The following is a 21839-nucleotide window of genomic DNA, read 5'->3' as shown; positions in this document are numbered from 1 at the left end:
TTGAAACAAAATACATAAAAATTAGGAAAGATTTTAAAAATTACACAACTTGAAATTTTAAAAGGAATTGAAGTATACAGTTAACCCTCAATTACAGCCCAGTAGTATAACACACTGGATATCACAAATGCTTGAATTTTGCTGAGCAAGCCTTGTACTAACCAAAAATAAGGGAAAAATAAGGAGCCCTCAAAGTCTACAAAATAATGATCACATACTCCTAAAAATACATTTCTACAAAGAGAAAGGCAAAAATTAGAGTGACCAACAATTGATTAAGTATCAATACACAACTAGCTCTATAAAATTACCTGAGTTCACAAAAAGAACTCACTGTAACAATCACTGGATAAAGCAAGTCTTCAAATACTTGTTATGAACTGGCCTTCCCTATAACACTTCATAATCATATTGAGGGTTTACTGTAAGAAAAATATTCTAAAAACATAAAATTCAAGAAAGCCATGACATAGTCTCACAGATACAGCAAGTGTAGCACATACGAGTATAGGTTCATTAAAATCTTGGCTTAAGATAATTTTCATTATTGTAATTACCACACTTTATAGTAGAAAATTATATCTCACTGTTTCTATATCTCAAATATTAAATTTTGTACAATTCCTTAGGTAATAAAAGAAGTTCCATCATTAGAATAAGCATGTAAAGCTGCACTCCCTGTGTCCACCAACTCAGCTTAGTCAACCATCCCCTCAAGGTTTCCATACACTTTTGACCTCAAAGAAATGAATGTGAGGTCAACCATTGGGAAAATTAATAACACTTTATAAAATCAATTTACATGTCCATGCTGTTACTCAGCATTCTATTGAAGCTAGTTAAGTGTTATAGGTTTAATTATTTAAGGGAACCGTCCGGTGGCCATGGTACCGAAAAATCTTAAAAATATCAAAAATCCCCAAAACACCACCAGATCATCCCTGAACATATGGCAACATAGTGATAGAGTATTTTGGGGAAATATGCTAAAATACGTGGGGTATTTAAACTTTAAAGGGCCCCTGCCATGTCCACTGCAGCCCGGGGCTTCCCCCCCCCCCACTCACTGTACCATAAATGATGATAATAAGCATGAAAAAAGCCATGAAAAGCGGTTTCTTTGGTAAGGAAAGGCAGGCGCTGGCAACTCAGTACTATGGCGTACACAGGAACACACCCTCTCCCCTTCCATTTCAGTGTCCATGTGAGTGCAATGGGAGGAGGATGTATTGAGTATCTCGCCCGTTGTTTCACGCCTTGCATTTTATGCCTTACAATGTCTAAACAAACGGTGCAAGGGGAAAGTACAAGTTGTGCTGACCATGCACTGATGGGAGACACCCTTGCTTTCGAGCGACTAATACCTACAGTCATTGTAGGGGGGAGGCCACGTGCCATATAAGTCTTACAGAATATTCTAAACATGCCTAAAAAACATATATGATGCACATGGTGGTGTATGAGCACAAAATATCCAGCCCAAATAAATGTACAGGGTCATAGAGGACGAAAATTACATCTCTGGGATTTTTTTGCCTTTTTCTCAGTTTTCACTTTTTTATCATTCAAATCGTATCTTCTCCCACATTTCTCAACGAATTTTCAATTTTGAGGTATCATTTTGAAGCTCAATGAAGCTGCTACATTTCCATCTCATAGAATTTTGAAGTAATTTTCTTGGCTGCAATGTAATAAAAAAAAAATAAATAAATAAAAAAAAAAAATCATAATGGCCATCAAAATAAAAAATTCTAAATCCTATGAGATGGAAAGTTTTGTTATATTACATACTTCATATATGTACTGGCAAAATTGAAATCTGCCCTCCGTTGACAAAGTTTATAGGAAAAGTTATTTAAAAAAAATTGAGTTTTTATTTTTCATGCAGTTATTTATGGTTCGATTCGCTTGTAACTACTAAACTAACATCTCGTAATAGTCATCTATCAGTGAAAAAAAACTACTCACGTACCTCTTTATTTTAAATTTTTTGAAAACCTAACCGGACGGTCCCATTAAGGAAAACTGTATGATAACATAAATTTCTCACTTGCTATGTTTCTACATATATTTTCAAATATATTCAAATGGGTTGTATCTTGTAACTGAATTTTCTATCTGATGAATATTATCAAATTGCCTTGTCATAAAAGATGAAACTAAAATTTATTTTATGGAGCACAAACTTTATTCATGGAGAAAACCTTTCTAAGCATCAACATATTAAGTATTTGACAGCTGCCCTAAAGAGCTTTCTGGTGTCATGTCTATAACAACTAAAGCAATCCACTATAAAAAATTATCTCAGTGAAAGGCAAGCAGTGTATGGGTCCCAAGATTTCACAGCACTGATGTTTGTCAGTGGACGCAGGAACTGCCAACAGGCTTTCACACATAATATGATATTGCAAGACACTAAGGTTATTAAATTACTTATGTCCTATAGAACAAATTTATTTTTGTTTTTTAACTAAATATTTGATACCCAATTATAAATACAGTAATTCCTCCTCAGGATCATTAAGTGGTAGAAATCCTCTGCACAATAAGAATTCTGCAAATTAAAATTGAATAAAGTAGTTACAGGGAGAAAATAATTTAAGTCTGGACTTCCAATGTCTCCATTTTTATCAACTTCTTGAATCTTACATAGCCTTAGCCTACCAGAACACATCACCGACTTTTCTACTGGAGAGAGAGAGAGAGAGAGAGAGAGAGAGAGAGAGAGAGAGAGAGAGAGAGAGAGAGAGAGAGAGAGAGAGAGAGAGAGAGAGAGAGAGAGAGAGAGAGAATAGCAAGAAACTCTCTCTCTTTCCTGCATATGTGAATATTTACAGTGGTACCATGGGGATACATCCTTAATCCTTTCCATGACCCAGGTGAAACACAATTTGGACATCAGCTGTGTGTGTGTGTGTGTGTGTGTGTGTGTGTGTGTGTGTGTGTGTGTGTGTGTGTGTGTGTGTGTGTGTGTGTGTGTGTGTGTGTGTGTGTGTGTGTGTGTGTGTGTGTGTGTATTTACCTACTTGTATTTATCGGGTTCAAATGAGGCTCATAGTGACCTGTCTTCATATCTATATTTACCCAACTTTTCCTTAAATTTGTGCACACTTTCTGCTGCTACAATCTCTTCACGCATTCCATTCCAAATATCCACCGTTCTGTGTGGAAAGCTAAACTTTTTAATGTTTCTCAAACACTGACTTTTCTTGATCTTGGAGTGTCCTGTTGTTTGCCTACCTTCATCCTCCATCAGTGATACCAGGTCTTGTCTATCTATCTTTTCCATATGGTTTACTAACTTATACATCGTTATTAGATCTCTTTCCCATCTGTGTGTGTGTGTGTGTGTGTGTGTGTGTGTGTGTGTGTGTGTGTGTGTGTGTGTGTGTGTGTGTGTGTGTGTGTGTGTGTGTGTGTGTGTGTATTTACCTAATTGTATTTACCTAATTGTAACATACGGGAAAGGAGCTATGCTCGTACTGTCCCGTCTCCATATCTACTAATGTCCAGCTTTTTCTTAAAATCATGAATATTCCTTGCGTTGACCACTTCCACGTCTAAACTATTCCATGCTTCCACCCTTCTATGAGGGAAGCTATATTTTTTCACATCTCTCCTATAAGTGGCCATTTTAGTTTTTCCCATGCCCTCTCGACATTCTTTCATTCCACATACACAGATCTTCCCTATCCATTTTTTCCATGCCAATCATCACTCTGTATATTGCTATCAGGTCTCCCCTTTCTTTCTGTTTTCCAGGGTCGGAAGTTGCATTCTGTTCAGTCTGTCTTCATAAGTCAAATCTCTTAAGTCAGGCACCATTTTTGTTGCAGCCCTCTGTACTTTCTCTAGTTTCCTTATGTGTTTCTTTAAGTTCGAGCCCACTGTATTGTTGCATATTCAAGCCTTGGTCTTATCATTGCAGTAATTATTTTCTTCATCATTTCTTCATCTAAATATACGAACGCCACTCTTATGTTCCTCAATAAGTTCAATACTTCTCCAATTATTTTGTTTATATGTCTCTCTGGCGATAGGTCATTGGTAATTGTCACCCCAAGGTCTTTTTCTTCATGACTGGTTTTATGTCTTCATTTCCTATCTTGTACATACTCCTGATTCTTCTTTCACTCTTGCCAAACTCTAATTTCTTGCATTTTGTCGTGTTGAACTCCATTTGCCATGTACAGCTCCATTTCCATATTCTGTCCAAGTCTTCCTGGAGTAGTTCGCAATCTTTGTCACATCTCACTTTTCTTAACAATTTTGCATCGTCTGCAAATAGGCTCACATAACTGGACACCCCATCCACCATGTCATTTATGTAGACTGCAAACATTACTGGTGCCAACACTGATCCCTGTGGAACTCCACTCTCCACCAAGCCCCATTCTGATGGTCTGTCCTTAATTATTGTTCTCATTTCTCTTCCTACCAAAAGTCTTCCATCCATTTTAGTAAACTGCCATGCACTCCTCCTACCATTTCAAGTTTCCAGATCAGTCTCCGTGTGGTACCTTATCAAAGGCCTTTTTAAATCCAGATATATTCCATCAGCCCAACCATCTCTTTCCTGTATTACATCTATCACCCTCGAATAGTAACATATCAGGTTTGTCGTGCATGAACGCCCTTTTCTAAAACCAAATTGACACTCACAAAGTATGTCATTTTTCTCCAAGAAGTCTGTCCATCTATTCTTCACCACCCTCTCACACATCTTAGCTACCACACTTGTAAGTGACACTGGTCTATAGTTCAATGGGTCTCTCTTGTTACCTGATTTATAAATTGGGACAATGTTAGCTCTTTTCCAGTCTTGGGGCACTACACCTTCCCTTAATGAGGCATCAATTACTTCACAAACTTTTTCTGCCAGTTGCTCCCTGCATTCTCTTAAAATCCATCCTGATACCCCATCAGGTCCCACAGCTTTTCTCACTTCTAGACTCCCCATCATATTCTTGATCTCCTCCACAGTTACTTGAAACTCCTTCATAATCCCTTTCTGTTCCATTACCAGTGGCTTGTCAAAAGCAGTCTCCTTTGTGAATACCTTCCGAAAGCATCCATTCATAGCCTCTGCCATTTCCCTGGGATCCTCACTGCAAACTCCATTTACTTCTAAACTTTCAATACTTTCTCTATTTTTGATGTTGTTGTTCACATGTCTGTAAAAAAGCCTTGGTTGGTGTGTGTGTGTGTGTGTGTGTGTGTGTGCTAGGGTCTTGCTCTCAGTAAATGCCTTAGCCTTGGTCAGCTTGGCAGCCTCAAGGTCATGATGTGGGCAGACAATTCACGTATGACTGAAATGGGCTGGTCTTGAAATAGCAAGAAAAAAATATAACTTCATGAAGGCAGCATATGACTAGAGAATTAACATTGTGTACTGCAGGAGGAATTACTGTAAACAGTTTATAATTTCAAAATGCATACTGTGATAATGTTTATGCTGGTGATGTTGACAATGTGTGATGATAAGGAGGAGGAGGATGATAATGATAATGATGATAATGATGATGAAAGCAGAACTGTGATGATGATGATGATGATGATGATGATTATATATGACATACTGGGGCAGAAGGATGCTAATGCTAAAAACAATGATGATGATAATGATGATGATATATGGTTATGAGCTTTGTAAATGTAATGATGTACACCACAGACCAGTTTTAGTATCATAAATTTCTAATCATTTGGTGTGCGTTCATTAGGTAAGGTCCAAATGCACACTCTCCCAACCAAATATAACTTCTGCATGCACTCTGCTTACAGAAATCATTGAGGACACAAAGATTAGGAGAGCTCAAACCCTGTATTGCTATTGATGGCATAGCGAAGTTTGTCTCTCAGGGTGCTCTTCCTCTGGTAGTTTGGGAGCTTGAGGAGGTTGAAGCAAGTGGATGAGGTTGGAAGTCTGTTGACTGGATCACGTTTCCTTATTGCAAAGAATCCTCTAATGACACTTCCAATAGTATCTCCTGAGAAAAATAGGTATATCAAGTTAGTCCTCTCTATAACTTTTACTTGTATTTCCCCCAGCTGTTGGAATTAAAGTGAATGAAAATGTGATCAGAATTGCCCAAAAAATTGATTACTTAAGAAAATAAATAGGCCAACAAAATCATCAATTAATAACTAAACACAATTCTGGCACATCCAATTATCAGGTAAACAAAATCCCACTTGCCTGTATCTTCATCATCACCAACTTCAACACATCGGATGGAAAACGGAGGCTCCAAATTTGTAAATCCTAGAAGTGGTGGCTTAGAGCAACTTGTCACAAACTGGAAAAATACCAAAACATCAGATTCTTTGACATATTCATTTAAGAAAAGTATGATTTGAAAAGAGAGAGAGAGAGAGAGAGAGAGAGAGAGAGAGAGAGAGAGAGAGAGAGAGAGAGAGAGAGAGAGAGAGAGAGAGAGAGAGAGAGAGAGAGAGAGAGAGAGAAATATTATAGTAAGGAAGAAATTACAGGAAAATATATAAAAATTTCTTTTATCTGCAGCCTGTAGGTAACTAGAAGAGTACTGGAAACGCTGTTAAGCAACCACCCATTAGTGGCGCAGGCAATTTTATTTATAATGGTACCCATGTTAGGGCCCATATCACCATCCAAGGGCATCTTTGGTGTAACCACCTATATCCTGGGTATCACGATGACATGTAGGTAACTTTAAACCATTCAACAAATGGCAAAGTATCAAGATGATACGTGGTGGGATTCGAATCTAAGCATGGATATCTGCCTGATTCCACACTCACCACCTTATCCACTATGTCACCACCTTCATCTGATTCACCTTCAGGAAAAGTGCCCGTTCTTCCTCCTTAAAGTCTCTCTCAAGGATGTCCCACAGCCAGCAGACAACGCGGTGCTTGTCGTGAAACCCTCCATAGTACAAGGTGTTTTCTCGGAGATCCTTCAAGTCCACAGCTATGTTATCGCCAGAAATCAAACGCTGGAACTGGTTAAGAGAAAATATTAAAAGAATCTCTACTGCACTGTTCTGATTCTCATTCCTATACTGGGACATGTGACCTTCCTACAGAGACCCCTGAAGCTGTATTCACCACAAGGCAACAGAGATTACTACTGCCCCATACCAAAAATTCATTATCATGCAAGAACATAAATACTTCTTACCTCAGGAACTGAAAACAATGAAAGCCACTCAGGGTTAATGATAGATCTGAAGCCTCGAATGAAGGCCTTGGTCTGATCCCTTATCTGTACGTGCATCTTGAAGTGAGCCATCAGGTGAATGTACACGATCTTGTTGTCATTGGTTACAGGGATGGACTTGCCTCCTGGTCTGAGCTCATGAGTAATGATCTCACCCAGGTAGTCCTCATCATATGAGAAGGTTAGATCCAAGTCACTGACATCTCCTTCATAGTGCTGAGGAAATAATAAAAATGCTTTAATCTTGTTTTAAATCTCGAAAAATTATCACATATCGAGGCTCACAAGTTGCAAATTATACTCATTTTAAAACTTTAAACTCTCATTCACATTCCATTGCTGAGCAAAACAGCCCAATAAAATGAAGTACATAGTATTATAACTTAATTTACGTCAGCACATATGTAAAAATTCCACCAACACTACAGAGACTTATATATGTACATTGTATACTAGTATACATGTAAACAAAAACTTCACCCACCTTTATGTAGGTCAATGACTTATACAATTCAGGATCCAATGATGGCAGCTCATCAATGGAAGAGTAGAGAGATGACTGCTGTTCTCCAAGTACTTGACTAAGGAAGAATGAAGCAAATGGGCAGTCAACAACAATAGACTGGAGAGAGAGAGAGAGAGAGAGAAAAAAAAAAAAAAAACATCAGCATCATGAGGACTCTCCTTGCCTTGAATATCTCATCTAGCACCTTCTATACTACATCATGCAATCTTGCAAAGCTCAAAATTATACTGTGCTGTGACTCCTTTATATCACATACGGAAAATATATGAAATTATGAGTTTCAGCAAAGCATTAATTTTGTGAAGAGAGCCACACTAATATTAATGCAAATTACTGCAAAAAATATGTAAACCACAATAAACTTAGAATAGCATAACATTACTTTTGACAAACCTCATAAACTGCCTTCCCTAACATTCCTCCAACAAATTCAAAAAGCTGCAAATGATTCTCTGTCATGAAGGAAGTTGGTGACGGGTAAAGCCGCTCTTCACTTGTCAAGCGGAACAAATTCAGAGATGGATCAAATACCCTCTTCAGTGTCTCTTCAAGGAACTCTGGAATAAAATGTAAAAGAACGATAAAGAAGACTGTTTCTCATAGACTTTCTTATTTGTTTTTCAATAAATATTTTTATATAGCCATCTCCTGTCTACAATGACAGTGACTGAGTGTAAGCAGGAAGTATTTCAACAGGTATCTAAACAAACAGTACTTAAATGTAGATGATGAATTATTGTATGTGCATTGTTATGTACTAAGCCTAAAGATGCCATGAGATCATTTCTGCCTTTTTCAATATTTTCAGATATTCAACCTATTCATTCTCTTTAAGATAAAAGTAAGAGCATAGCTTCTAAAGTGACTAAATATTGGAAGAAGGGCTTGGATATCTTGTGGACAATAAAGACAGAGTAAATAATTGGTAATGATGCATCAGTATCAGTAACCTCACCTTTAAAGACACCATCCTGATCAATGCCAGCCTCATCCAAGCCATGCTCATTGATGAACCGAACTCTGATCATGCCCTTCAAAGCCAGTGGAGAAAGTGAGGCCAGCTGCTGATAGCCATTTTCAACAAGACGAGACCTGCAATACCATGTGAGCCTTCTCATTTATGTTTTCTTCTTTCATCAACTTGTACTGATTTATGGAACACAAATAAAGTATGATGAGGTGGTTAACTATTGGATTAACTGTATTCTAACCTCATCTCTCTGTAATCGGACAAAAGCACTAGACCGGTATCCTACAGGTGATATGATGCCAGATTAGTATTTGGCAAACTGGACTAATGTCACACAATTTTTTAAATATGTAAACTAATCCCTATACACCTAACCCTCCGTTATCGCACCCTTCCGTTATTGCATTTAGGCGTTATCACACACTTATGAAAATCTGCAAAATTCAGTTCTGGCGCATCTGGAAAGTCGTTATCACGCACAAGGAGGAGGAGGAGGAGGAGGAGGAGGAGGAGGAGGAGGAGGAGGAGGAGGAGGAGGAGGAGAGGAGGAGGAGGAGGAGGAGGAGGAGGAGGAGGAGGAGGAGGAGGAGGAGGAGGAGGAGGAATACAAACAGCAACAAACCTCTTGATCCTTTCGAGGCTGTTTGGTAACTACTTCTAACTGGCTACAGATAAGAGAGACAAGACAGTACAGGAGAAGGCTCCTCCCCACCCACCACTCCCTCCAGCTTTTGCTGGCATGGAAAATAGCTTGGAAAAGTACCATGCAGTATGGAAAAACTGACATGGAATTTTCACAGGAAAGGATGAAAGGAGATTCTATTATTCACCCTATAGTGAACTCTACATATCTATCTATAAGAAAGTTACACACAATAATTGCCATACTAATATAATGTTTAATTATTTGGACAAGAAGAGAGCTTGTTGGGGGTTATTCTTTAAATATTTATCAATTTTGTTTTTGAATGATGCAATGGACATAGTTTACTATTTCTGAAGGAAGCTTATTCCAAATGTTAACAATTCTATTAAAGAAAAAGTGTTTTGCCTTGTAGGTTTTGAAGCGTTTTGGTGTAATTTTAAATCCATTATTCCTTGTTATGGTGGAATGATCAATAGTAAAATATTTATTTACATCAAGGTTGTTGTATCCCTGAAAAATTTTGAAAACTTCGATTAGGTCTCCTCTTATCCTGCGCTTTGTTAAGCTGAATAAATTTAATGCTTCCAGTCGTTCCTCATACGGCTTGTTTCTCAATCTCGGAATCATCTTGGTCACTCTACGCTGGATCTTTTCCAGTTTTTCAATGTCTTTTCTGTAATATGGTGACCAGAACTGCACACAGTATTCAAGCTGAGGACGCACCAATGAGTTATATAAAGTAAGGATAACTTTTTCTGATTTGAATTCAAAGGTTCTTCCAATGAACCCAACTAATTTATTTGCATTCTTCACTGCTTCTGTGCAGTGTTTACTCGGCTTGAGATCTTTAGACACCACAACACCAAGATCTTTTTCATTCTCAGCACTTGCCAGAGGTACATTATTCATTACGTATTTTGCATGTACATTATTACTTTACACTTTTCTATATTGAATTTCATTTGCCATTTTTCTGCCCAGCGTGTCAGTTTATTTAAGTCACACTGTAGTTCTTGCCATTGTGACGTTGATGTCACTTTGCTCATTATTTTGGTGTCGTCCGCGAATTTGCTTATTTTACAATTGATTCCTTCATCAATATCATTAATATAAACAATGAAAAGAACTGGTCCTAATACAGAGCCTTGAGGAACACCACTTTTTTACATTGTGCCACTCTGATTCTTTTCCATTTATAACAACACGTTGCTTTCTGTCAGAGAGCCAGTCTTCCAGCCATTTCAGGGTATTTCCAGCTATGCCGTGAGCTTTTACTTTGCTGATTAGCCTCTTGTGAGGGACAGTGTCAAAAGCTTTCTGGAAATCAAGATAAATAACATCCACTGCTTTTGTCTCGTCATACGAGTTAAAAACTTCATAAAAGAAGTCTAGTAAGTTTGTTAAGCAGGATCTCTTGTTTCTGAAACCATGTTGTGAATCTTTCATGATCTTATTTTCTTCTAAAAATTTGACAATCTTATCTCTGATTATCGTTTCCATCAGCTTGCACACTACTGAAGTAAGGCTGATTGGTCTGTAATTAGCTGGGAGTGATTTATTTCCTTTCTTGAAAATGGGCGTGACATTTGCTAGCTTCCACTCCTGGGGGACTTTCCCTGCTTGTAAAGTTTTATTGAATATAATCGTGAGTGGTTTCACGAGCTCATTTTTCGCTTCTTTGAGAAGCCTGGGTGATATCTTGTCTGGTCCAGGCGTTTTGTTTACGTTCATGCTGTTCATGACTGTGAGGATTTCATTTTCTGTAACCATGAAGTCAGGCAGTGTTTTGCCTTGTGCCTGAGGCTCTGGCATGGGCAGGCTGTTCTGGACATCTTCAGTCGTGAAGACTGTTGAGAAGAATCTATTTAGGACGTTTGCCATTTCAACTTCGTTATCTATTTGGTTTCCGTTTTCTGTTATCAGTGGACCAATTGTTGCTTGTAAAGTTTTATTGAATATAGGTAATCGTGAGGGGTTTTACGAGCTCGTTTTTCGCTTCTTTGAGAAGCCTGGGTCTGGTCTGGTCCAGGTGTTTTGTTTACATTCATGCTGTTCATGACTTAGAGGATTTCATTTTCTGTAACCATGAAGTCTGGCAGTGTTCAGCCTTGTGCCTGAGGCTCTGGCATGGACAGGCTGTTCTGGACATCTTCAGTCGTGAAAACAGTTGAGAAGAATCTATCTAGGACGCTTGCCATTTCAACTTCGTTATCTATTTGGTTTCCGTTTTCTGTTATCAGTGGACCAATTGTTGAGGCTAAGACTCTTTTGGATTTTACATAACTGTGAAATTCCTTTGGGTTCGTTTTACAGGAGTTTGCGATCTGAGCTTCTACAGATTTTTGCTGCTTTTTATCAACTTTTTTGCTTCTCTACGCAATCTGTCGTGCTCTAATTTATCATTACTATGTTGTTAATTTGTATTTGTTGTACGCTTCTTTCTTTGCTAGAAGACAGCTTCTAATTTCATTATTCCACCATTTCGGTTTGGTGTTTAGTATTTTTCTTCTGTTTCTTAGTGGTATACACATCTTAGCTGTATCATTTATCTTTTCAGCAAACACCTCCCATGTCTTATCTACATCTGGTGTTTCCAGCAGTATATTCCAGTTAATGGATGCAAGCTGCATACGGAGTCTTGTGTAGTTTGCACGCCGATAGTCTGGCACTTTTTCTTTACTTTCGTTCACTTTACCTTTGTCAAAATTTATGGTGAATTTTAAGGTGCGATGATCGCTGGAACTGAATTCTGGTCCAATTTCAACATCTTTGATAGTATTTTCATCATTTGTTAGTACAATATCAAGGATATTGTTACCTCTTGTTGGATGCTTGATGTGCTGGTGGAGAGCTTTCAAGTATGCTATTGTACAGCTGCTGGCCAGCATGATCAGTCAGTGGTTTGCCCCACCTTGTGACTGGAAGGTTAAAGTCCCCCATAATTATGCAATTGTTTATGCAGCAAATGTCCGTGATTTGTTCATACAATTGTTCATCTGTGGCGGGTGACTGGGCTGGAGGATGATAGACGAGACCTAACTCAGTCTCACACGTGGTATTCTGTTGTTCAGAGCTGGTTTTCATTCGTTTCAGATTGTCAAATGTTAATAACCTACTCCAGTATTAATGGTAGTAAATTTAGGATAACAGGAAATTTTTTTAGGAAATTTTTAGGTTGAGGCACCAATTAATTTCTTTCCTAATTATTCTTCACTTCCATTATTGCGTTTTCCACTATTGCACATTTTTTTAGGCACCAATTTCGTGCGATAAAGGAAGGTTAGGTGTATACATATTAGAACATTTCATTTGGCATTTCACCTTACCTGTGTACAGTGATCAGAGTTGAGTGAGGTGAAGCACAAGCAGCATCACTTAGCCCCAACTTGGCTTTGTTATTAGCTACATACTTTTTGAATAGTAAGACCCGCTCCGTGTGAGGGATGATGTGTGGCATCTTCTGTATCAGTACCTACAAAACAAAACCATCTTCATCACTCCAGACTGTAACTGCACATCCATCAAAGCCATGAATTCCAAATTTAAAAAATCAACAATAAATGCCAACTGGAGAGAAAATATTGTTCAATAAAATGAGCAACACACATATCATCCAATATTTTTTTCTATTGCTGGTGTTTCATACCTTAACATAGGATGTAATTCTGAGATGATAGATCCTACATGATGTTCCATTGTCAAAAGCAAAAGTTTAAAAGATCTAACTTTTAATAAACTGAATCAATTAAAAACAACCAGTTAATTTTATTTCAACTATCACTCCCATTCAAAACACCCACAAAATGTTGTTCTCATCATCTCTTAAAAGTCTTCTAGCTTATCAGCTCCAAGCTTTAGTCACTGAGTTTAGTCCTAAGAATCTACAATACCTGAGCTTGAGCATCTCCCTGCTCCAAATCTGACATGAAGGTTGATATCCGCACTTCTTTGATAAGCCAGTGGGTATCAGGAACATAGTTTCTCCGCGAATTTCTCTTGTACAAGAGAAGTAGAAGTGTATGCAAAGATACAAAGAGGGGACTTCCTTGCACATTGCGTACATCTATCAAACCATTGTGAATCATCTGCCGAGTACGAGAAACAAAACATAAGAGGAAGTTCATGGCACAAATAGCATAACAATCAAATTTACCAACTTTACAAAACTGATTGTTGACTTAAATAAATCCACTACATCACAAAGTTTGTAAAATGACAACTCATGACAATAATGTCCTTCTATAAGCATTGCAGATAATACAAGATAAAATAAAAATTATGGCAATTGTTGAGAAAACAAATTAAAGCTAACCCAAATTTGAAGACATATTACTATACCTTGTAAGTAAAACTATTCAGGAATGATGCCATTATGGCATAATCATGGAGAGAAAATGGCTTCTGCTGTTCATACATCTCCAGGTCATCCAAGACTCTGTAAATAGTGACAGTTATGTGATAAACATGTAGTACATCAATTCAACAATAGTACATAGAATAAAGAAACACCAAATTACTGATATACTCTCTGAATGAGAAATGTTTGACAGAGTGCTAACATTATATCACTACTAATAGTGAAAGCTGAATAAAATAATGTATGTATGACTACTAACATTACTACTAATGATGAAAGTTGAATATGATAACAAATCTTGTGATAAGGTGTGAAAGTGAGTCTATTTTTCTTTTTTCTTAATAATACTGAAAATTATAATGAAATCTTAAAGCATTATATGACAAAAAGTATAATTAAGTGTAAGTAATTATGACAACTCATGCCTATACTACACACTGAGTGACATGAAGACATACGTGACAAGGAGAGTGGTGGCATCACAAAATAGCATCAGCATGTGGAACTCTGGTGCTGTGGCCTTTGTGGAAGCTGAGAGAAGATCTAGAAAACTCTTGAGCCCACAGTTAGGGCCCAACGACTGGAACACTTGCCAAAGTTGTGACACCATCTCGCTTTTGTAGCACAAACCTGAATACATTTTTGCAAATCATTCACATCATTAACCTTTACATGAATGGAATAGTGGAGCTGAAAACAGATGAGTATCAAACATCAAGTACAGAATAAATGAAAGAAAAATGCAGCATTAGTTATTGATACTAAAACTAGCTCCTTGTGATAAGGTGCACTACAAAGAGAGGTTGTCAGATAGGGCAAAGGCAGCTAAAATGCAAAAGTATTTCTTAAACAGCTGAGAATAATTTTATATAACCAGTTACCTTAGAAACCTGTATATATATATATTTTTTTTTCTTCTTAACATTAAGGCCTATAGCGCCTGTAGGCTCACTTGAAGAGTGTGTAGGAAGCACTGTTCAGCTTCCGCCCATTAGTAGCACAGGCAATTTTATTTACAGTGGTACCCATATTAGGGCCCATATCACCACCCAAGCTCATCTTAGGTGTAACCACCTAGAACCTGGGTATGATTGTGACATGTAGGTAACTTTAAACCACTCAACAAATGGCAAAGTGTTTAAGGTTGTACGTGGTGGGATTCAAACCTACGTGTGGACGTCTGCCGAATCCCACGCTCACCACCTTATCCACTGCACCACCGCAATAAGCAAACTGAGGTAGTCAAAATGCAAAATACACTGTATTTGATGGCTCTTTAAGATGCATCTTTTCTCCCAAAAAATAAAAGTTTCAGGAAATGGGCCTGCATCCTATGAGGCAAAGGTTCAGTATTGAGATAGTGGTTGGGGGTCAGTCTATGGCTACAGAGGCTATAAAATCAAATCTCTGACATCCTTGTACATGTAAACAAAGCGGTGAAAGATAGTAGGTACACTACAAAACAACTCTTTCTTTAAAGGTAACAATATATAGGTCATGCATACCAATAATTCACATAGAATGACACCAGTCAGAAAGAATTTCACAGTGCATGTGCTGTTACTCCAAGAGGTAAGACACACTTTCATACAATTGAAATTGCACCTATCTTTTAACATTCTTACTTTTCATATATGTATAAAAAAAAATTTATGGTAAACAAAGAAAAATTATGATTATTAGGCCTGTGGTCTCTCACAGTCAGTGCTAAATGCTAATGCCATATGCCAGATACATATTTATATCTCAGAACAAGATTGGTACATAAGCTACTAGGGAAGCGGTGGCATAGTGGATAAGGTGGTGAGCATGGGATCGGGAAGACGTCCACGCGTAGGTTCGAATCCCACCACGTACAGCCTTAAAACACTTTGCCATTTGTCGAGTGGTTTAAAGTTACCTACATATCACCATGATACCCAGGTTCTAGGTGGTTACACGCAAGATGAGCTTGGGCAGTGATATGGGCCCTAATATGGGTACCACTATAAATAAAATTGCCTGCGCCACTAATGGGCGGAAGCTGAACAGCGCTTCCCATACACTCTTCAAGTGTGCCTACAGGCGCTATAAGCCTTACTGTAAAAAAAAAAATAAACAATAATATATATATATATATATATATATATATATATATATATATATATATATATATATATATATATATATATATATATATATATATATATATATATATATATATATATATATATATATATATATATATATATATATATATATATATATATATATATATATATATATATATATATATATATATATATATATATATATATTAAAGTTTTTAAAAGGGATCTAATAATGATCTAAATGCATATGACAGTCTTCAAATGTCAGGTGAAATCGTTTAACTCATATTCAGGGCTTAAATCTGCTCATTTATCTTTTTTCATTTCAATGTTTGCTAAAAGTGAGTGTCTTATGAACCCATGCGTCTTATGAGTCATCAAATATGATAAGTAAAATCAATAATTATATAATTGAAATACATAAAACTTGCCAGTGAGAATATCCATTTTCAGTTGCGAGAGAGTGGTGATGGCAGAGTAGTACATGGAGCAAACCATTGCCACAGTTGACACCTCACGAGAACCAAGCTTGCGACTGCCCCCGCCTCTTAATCCCCCCGAGCCAGTAGAGGTGCCAGAGGTGAGTCTGCGATCTAGTGCTCTCCTAACTATATTAGATGACACATAGGACCCAATGCTGGCTAAAGAGGAAGCCGTAGAGGATGATGTAATTCCTGAAGTGTTTGATTCACTCGGTGATGGTTCCTGTAAAATAGTTTCAATTCATAAATGTAAAGTTGGTAAATGAATAGTATTTTACAATGCTGAAGTGTATAAATCATTACCATATTCATCTTGCAAATATCTTTGATGATAAACTAAAAATAAGTGTAACCTATTGAAGAAAATACAAAATTAGATTTAAAGAAAAGGGGATCTACATTAACACACATCAACATATCCACATACTGGCAGTTCCCAAAAAAACATCATCATAATAGGATTACAATAATGATTTCCTGATAAGGTGTCTTGCTTAAAAAAAATATCAAAAAAACAATTATATGCAAAAACTTAGACAACACTGACCTGTTCAGCAATCATACTGGTAAGAGCAGAGAACATTACTTTGAGCACAACTCCACACCACAGAAGCTGCAGCTGTGACTTGACTAGAGCCATGGGTTCATTAAGGTGGTGGTCAAGGGGCCGGGAGAACCAGCCCAGCACTGGATGCCATTGGGTCAGGTTGCTACTCTGCTTGGTTGTTACATACTCTCCGCACTTTTCCAGCAGACGCTTCACTACAAACTGATTCAAAGAGACAAAACATAACAATGACCCATTTACATTTCAATCTATTTATAATGAACAGGACTGTAAGAAGAATGCAGGAAAAATAAAAAAGTAAATAAATATTTAAATTAATAAATCTATCTCCAGTGCAGTTTTTTGTTCCTTTTATAAAGTTCATCTGATTTTCTTCCAGAATCTTTATCTATATTCCTTTGGTTATATTCTACCATATGTTCAAGAGCCCTTAGACCAATGAAGAAATATGATCATAACTTTTGAAATAAGGGACACAGTATATAAAAGTTTAATACTTACATTAAATTCTGGGAATGCTAATCTTGGCAGTGCTCTGTCACTCTCTTTGTGAGCCAGATGGACAAGGTTTGCCAGGAGACAGAGTGCATAGGATCCTTCTAGTGTATTGAAGATAATGCGCAAATTTTGTTCTGTTTGTACAAACTGAACAACTTTTTCAAATATTTCATTAGTCTGCAACATTTGTAGTGCCTGTAATAGACATATTTTTAGTTTTACAGCTATCAGGGTTGCTAAAATAACTATTTTTAACAAAAAAGATGGATTTGTCCCATTCTCATATCTTAAAAATCTAAACAAATTATATAACTATCGTGATATGAAAAAACAAAACCCAAACACCCTACAATGAGATACAAATATTAATGTGATGCATTACCAAAAAATGTAAACACCTAGGTTATACAAACATCATGATCTCAGGCTTTTCTAATCCTGATCACAGTGAATACAGAGCACACAGTTTTGGTCATTATATACTTGTCTGTATCTAAATACATAGCATGAAGGAAGCCAGGGGTGTGGAGTCTGAGTCTGAGTCTGAGTCTGAGTCGAGGAGTCGGCTACTTTTGGCCGGAGTCGGAGTCAGAGTCGGAGTCAGAATTGGAGTCAGAGTCATAGTCGGATTCGGAGTCGGTAAAAATACGAGCGACTCCAACTCCTTTATGTGATAAATTTTCGAGTAAAGATTCCACTACATAGAGATTCCTACAAATTGGGAGAAATGGATTTTGTGGAGGATGTGTTCAATCAAGCATTACATATAAAGATAATTTTTTATTAATTTATGATAATTATATAATCGTCAAGTACACTTTTATTATGGATTGACTCGAAAATATGTAAGTATTGATTCTCTTAACTTTCGTCTTTTTTGGGTGTGGCAACTAGTGGGCTTTTTGTTTAATCTTTTCCCTTGGCCACCATCCCTCATGTAAAAAAAAAGTAGACTATATCGTTGTACTGAAAAAAAAAAAAAAAAAAAAAAAAAAGCGAAGTTGGAGACGGAGTCAGAGTCGCAACCTTCAAATTTCCTGGAGTCGGAGTCGGAATCAGAGTTACAACATTTAAATTTACTGGAGTCGGAGTCGGAGTCGGACTTTTGAAAATCCGACTCCACACCCCTGAAGGAAGCAGCACGGAACTATAACATATAAGACTTCACACCACACTGATGTAATTTTTCACCTCAGTGAGTCTGTACAATACACATATACATACCTCAGGAGCTAAAGCATCCAGGTGGTGGATGAGAGCTGGAACACTTAATACATGTATGGTCATGAGGGAAAGTAGTTTATCTGAATAGTTGGCAGCCATGAGGGGACGTTGAGCTAGTGTTATTATGGTAGTGATAGCTGGACCTCTCAGGGCTGCCTTTCCTCTGCACAAACCACGGACAAGAATGTGCTGCAAAAGAGGTCATGTCCTTTGAATATCCTATACATACTCACACCTCCTATGCTAAGCCATGCTGAGCTTTCTTAAATTGACTTTTTTTATTAACACACTTGCACTTTTTTTTTTTCCACCATTTACCAACGGTGTGGCAAATGAAACTTCTGATGTAAAATTGACTAACACTTACTCACATGAGTAAGTTTCTGTGATCATAATAAGCAATATTTGTTTTATAATTTATAATGATCCAAGTTACTAAAACCTAGTTGCAATTAATTGATGAATATTAAAATATTCTTTATATTTAAAGATATTGCATTACACAGACTGCATAATAAATTGGGTACAATTACCTTTAAAGTACTGTAAAGGCCTCTGGATACTAAGTCTCCCATTACATTATCAGTGAGCTTGTTAAGTGATGGTTTGAGTGGCTCAAAACTCTGCACTCGTAAGATTTTCCATGTGCTGGTGCCAGTGAAGGTGAGGAGCAGATGCAAGTACAGTAATAGCAGGCGATTCTCCTTTGATATTTCAGGTTGTAGCTCTTCCAAAATTCCACAACAAGCAAATAAAAGCTGTGAAAGGAGGCAAATTTCATAAAATCATAGCTGCACTAAAACAATCTCAATTCTGATCAGATAGAAAATTTGTGATTGAATTTTACTTGCAAAGTTGAACAGTATTTATATTATAAACATTCTCAGTTACTTCAATGAAAACACAAAATTTTATATGATTTATACACTATCTACAAAGGAACCATCATCTGTACATAGAGATGAGCTCATTTTTATCTATTTCCACTTCAAACTGTTCCCTCAAACTGTTAACTTTTCATTCTGATAAAGAGTTACTACATGCAGTGTCATTCATAGATATTACCTGAGATTTGCATTCCTATCTAAACACAAAACACAAGATGGCATGGATTATAATTATCAAATTTGATAAAATTTCAAATAATTTCTTTTGACCTCAAGACCTAATAGGATAAACTCTGCTTCAGCTCTCTGTCTACCACAGTCCACTCACATCTTTTATTTGATGGATCCACTGCAGTGTTAAATCCTTATTCATTCCACAAGAAACATAGGTTAGCTTTATATTATCACTGTCCATACTTGCCAGCAAGTACCTACAGATAAAACAAAACAATTAGATAAGCATATGGAAATTCTTTGGTTTTGGAATAAATGTACATTTTTGCTTAATACTGAAAACAATCAGAAAATTGAGCTAAGTTTGCACATTAAGTCTATCATGAAATTGTGAAAACTATTTAGTAAAACACAAAAACAAGAATTGCAATTACCTTGTAAGGATTTCAAATCTCTTTCCATCTGTTTTCAATCTAAATATTTTTATGAACTCTGTGATTCTATGAAAAGCATCTATGGCTGGTGGTAAATTAGCTGTCTGGTCCTGACCCATGGGTTCTGTGCCAAAGAGCTCATCAAATTTGTCCCTGAAATGTTTAAAGAGGTAGGTTGTCATGATTAGCAAAATATCAACCATAATTCATTGATACAAAATTTGCTACACACTTTACACTAAAAATAAATAAATAAATAAATAAATAAATAAAGTAACAAGAGTCCATGAAAGCTGCATTTTATAATGATCAAAATAAGCCTTATTATGCCTTTATTACAAAATTAGCTAACAGAGATACCTTTCAGAAGAAATCCACTTGTATTCGAGTGAAGATGTACATCATTGTATATGCAGAGAGTTTTAATAAAGTTATAAATGCCTCACTTGAAATAGAAAAAAAATCATGACAGCTACATGTGAAATCCTTTAAGCAGATCACACTGTATATCATCATGACAACAATCATTCTCACCGGGTCTTTCTTTTGTGTGCAGCCCGAACCAGCCAGCTCCGAATCGCCGCTTGCAATTTAGTGGCAGCTTCATCCCTCCTTCGTTCCGCTGCTCGCTCCTCTCTTGCTTCCCTTGTTGCCTCAAGAAATGCACCTCGGTTTGATTCATTTGTCCCAAACATTGCTACAAACTGAAATCTGTAATACAAGTCAATTGTATTTCCATGATGTTCTGCAATACATCTTTAAGAGTGATCAGCTTCTCATTGTTCATTAATTCCATATATTTTGTATTAGTTTGTCCATTTTTTCTTACTTAGATGGGTTTTTTAACTTTTCAGTGAAAAATACACTCAACCAGTCAGTCAGCCATGTATAACAGTGCAACCAGTTAGTCTGACTGGATTATATGTCTACAGATTCTGGACCTATCTCTCCCTCGCCTAGTCTTGACTGGACTCACGGCAGTAAGGCTCTGCCACTCACAGGTGAGTTACACAGGAAGTACAGGATAACAGATTAACATTATAACAATTTCCACTAAACTCATCAAAATAAAGAACTGAATTCGTACCTGCTTCACTAGGACAGTGACAGAGGTCACACAGTTTAAGGTCACAGACCTGCTGGTGACATACGCAGGGCACACAGGACCCCATCAAGGCACCACAACATTCTCTGTACTAAATTGGCACCACAGTCGCCACATTCCATCCATCCTGCAATTTCTAAACGATGTTCTCTACACCTCAATCATCCTCCTCACGCAGGTGATGGTCAGTGGTGAATAACTATGCAGAAGCAGCGATATGCAGGAATGAAAGACGAGGAACTGATCACGCACTTCACTTTGTTTACGTACTGCGGTGGTGACGGCCTGGAGGAGGGACCACTGGGTCTGTCATTGGTAAGGTGCTTCGCTCCTGTCAGGCTGTCATTGCTGTCTACATCAATACTTTTAGGGGGATTACGAAAATAGTCTTAAAATACTCATTTAATTACTAAGAACTTGATGCTTTTTCAAATTGTAGTTGACAAAACGATGAGATCAGTCTAAAAAATAGTATCAATTAATAAAAAATTAACTAAATTGTATCTAACCTCTCTACTGGATGAAAACACGAATGGTACTTTCTTGAATATCCGTTATCAGTGTGAGAAGGGCACTTTCACACTGGCTGTTTGGTCGCGCGACTCCGCAGCGCGACAAACAGCTGCAAGCAAGACCTGCGACCAGATCCCATCAACGAGCAGCCCCTATGAAAAAAG

General features: G+C 37.2%; 1 protein-coding gene across 1 annotated transcript; it reads right to left on the bottom strand.

Annotated features, from left to right (window-relative positions):
- Window positions 1-5101: 5101 nt before the first annotated feature.
- LOC123513228 (ubiquitin-protein ligase E3B-like) lies at window positions 5102-21454 on the bottom strand. The gene is made up of 20 exons (XM_045270295.1): window positions 21145-21454; window positions 20592-20768; window positions 20058-20210; window positions 19778-19880; window positions 19096-19320; window positions 18563-18751; window positions 17342-17533; window positions 16820-17041; window positions 16222-16495; window positions 14159-14330; window positions 13682-13778; window positions 13234-13428; window positions 12670-12815; window positions 8683-8819; window positions 8121-8284; window positions 7686-7823; window positions 7163-7417; window positions 6819-6983; window positions 6200-6299; window positions 5102-5990 (listed from the first exon to the last, which is right to left on the bottom strand). The coding sequence occupies exons 2-20, from the start codon at window positions 20750-20752 to the stop codon at window positions 5806-5808; spliced, it is 3273 nt and encodes a 1090-aa protein (XP_045126230.1). The 5' UTR covers window positions 20753-20768; window positions 21145-21454; the 3' UTR covers window positions 5102-5805.
- Window positions 21455-21839: the final 385 nt, after the last annotated feature.

Source organism: Portunus trituberculatus, chromosome 35 (genome assembly GCF_017591435.1).
Source record: "Portunus trituberculatus isolate SZX2019 chromosome 35, ASM1759143v1, whole genome shotgun sequence".
In the NCBI taxonomy this organism is placed as follows: domain Eukaryota; kingdom Metazoa; phylum Arthropoda; class Malacostraca; order Decapoda; family Portunidae; genus Portunus; species Portunus trituberculatus.
Note: the sequence above shows the minus strand (reverse complement) of the source record. Positions and strands in the feature narration are given on the sequence as shown.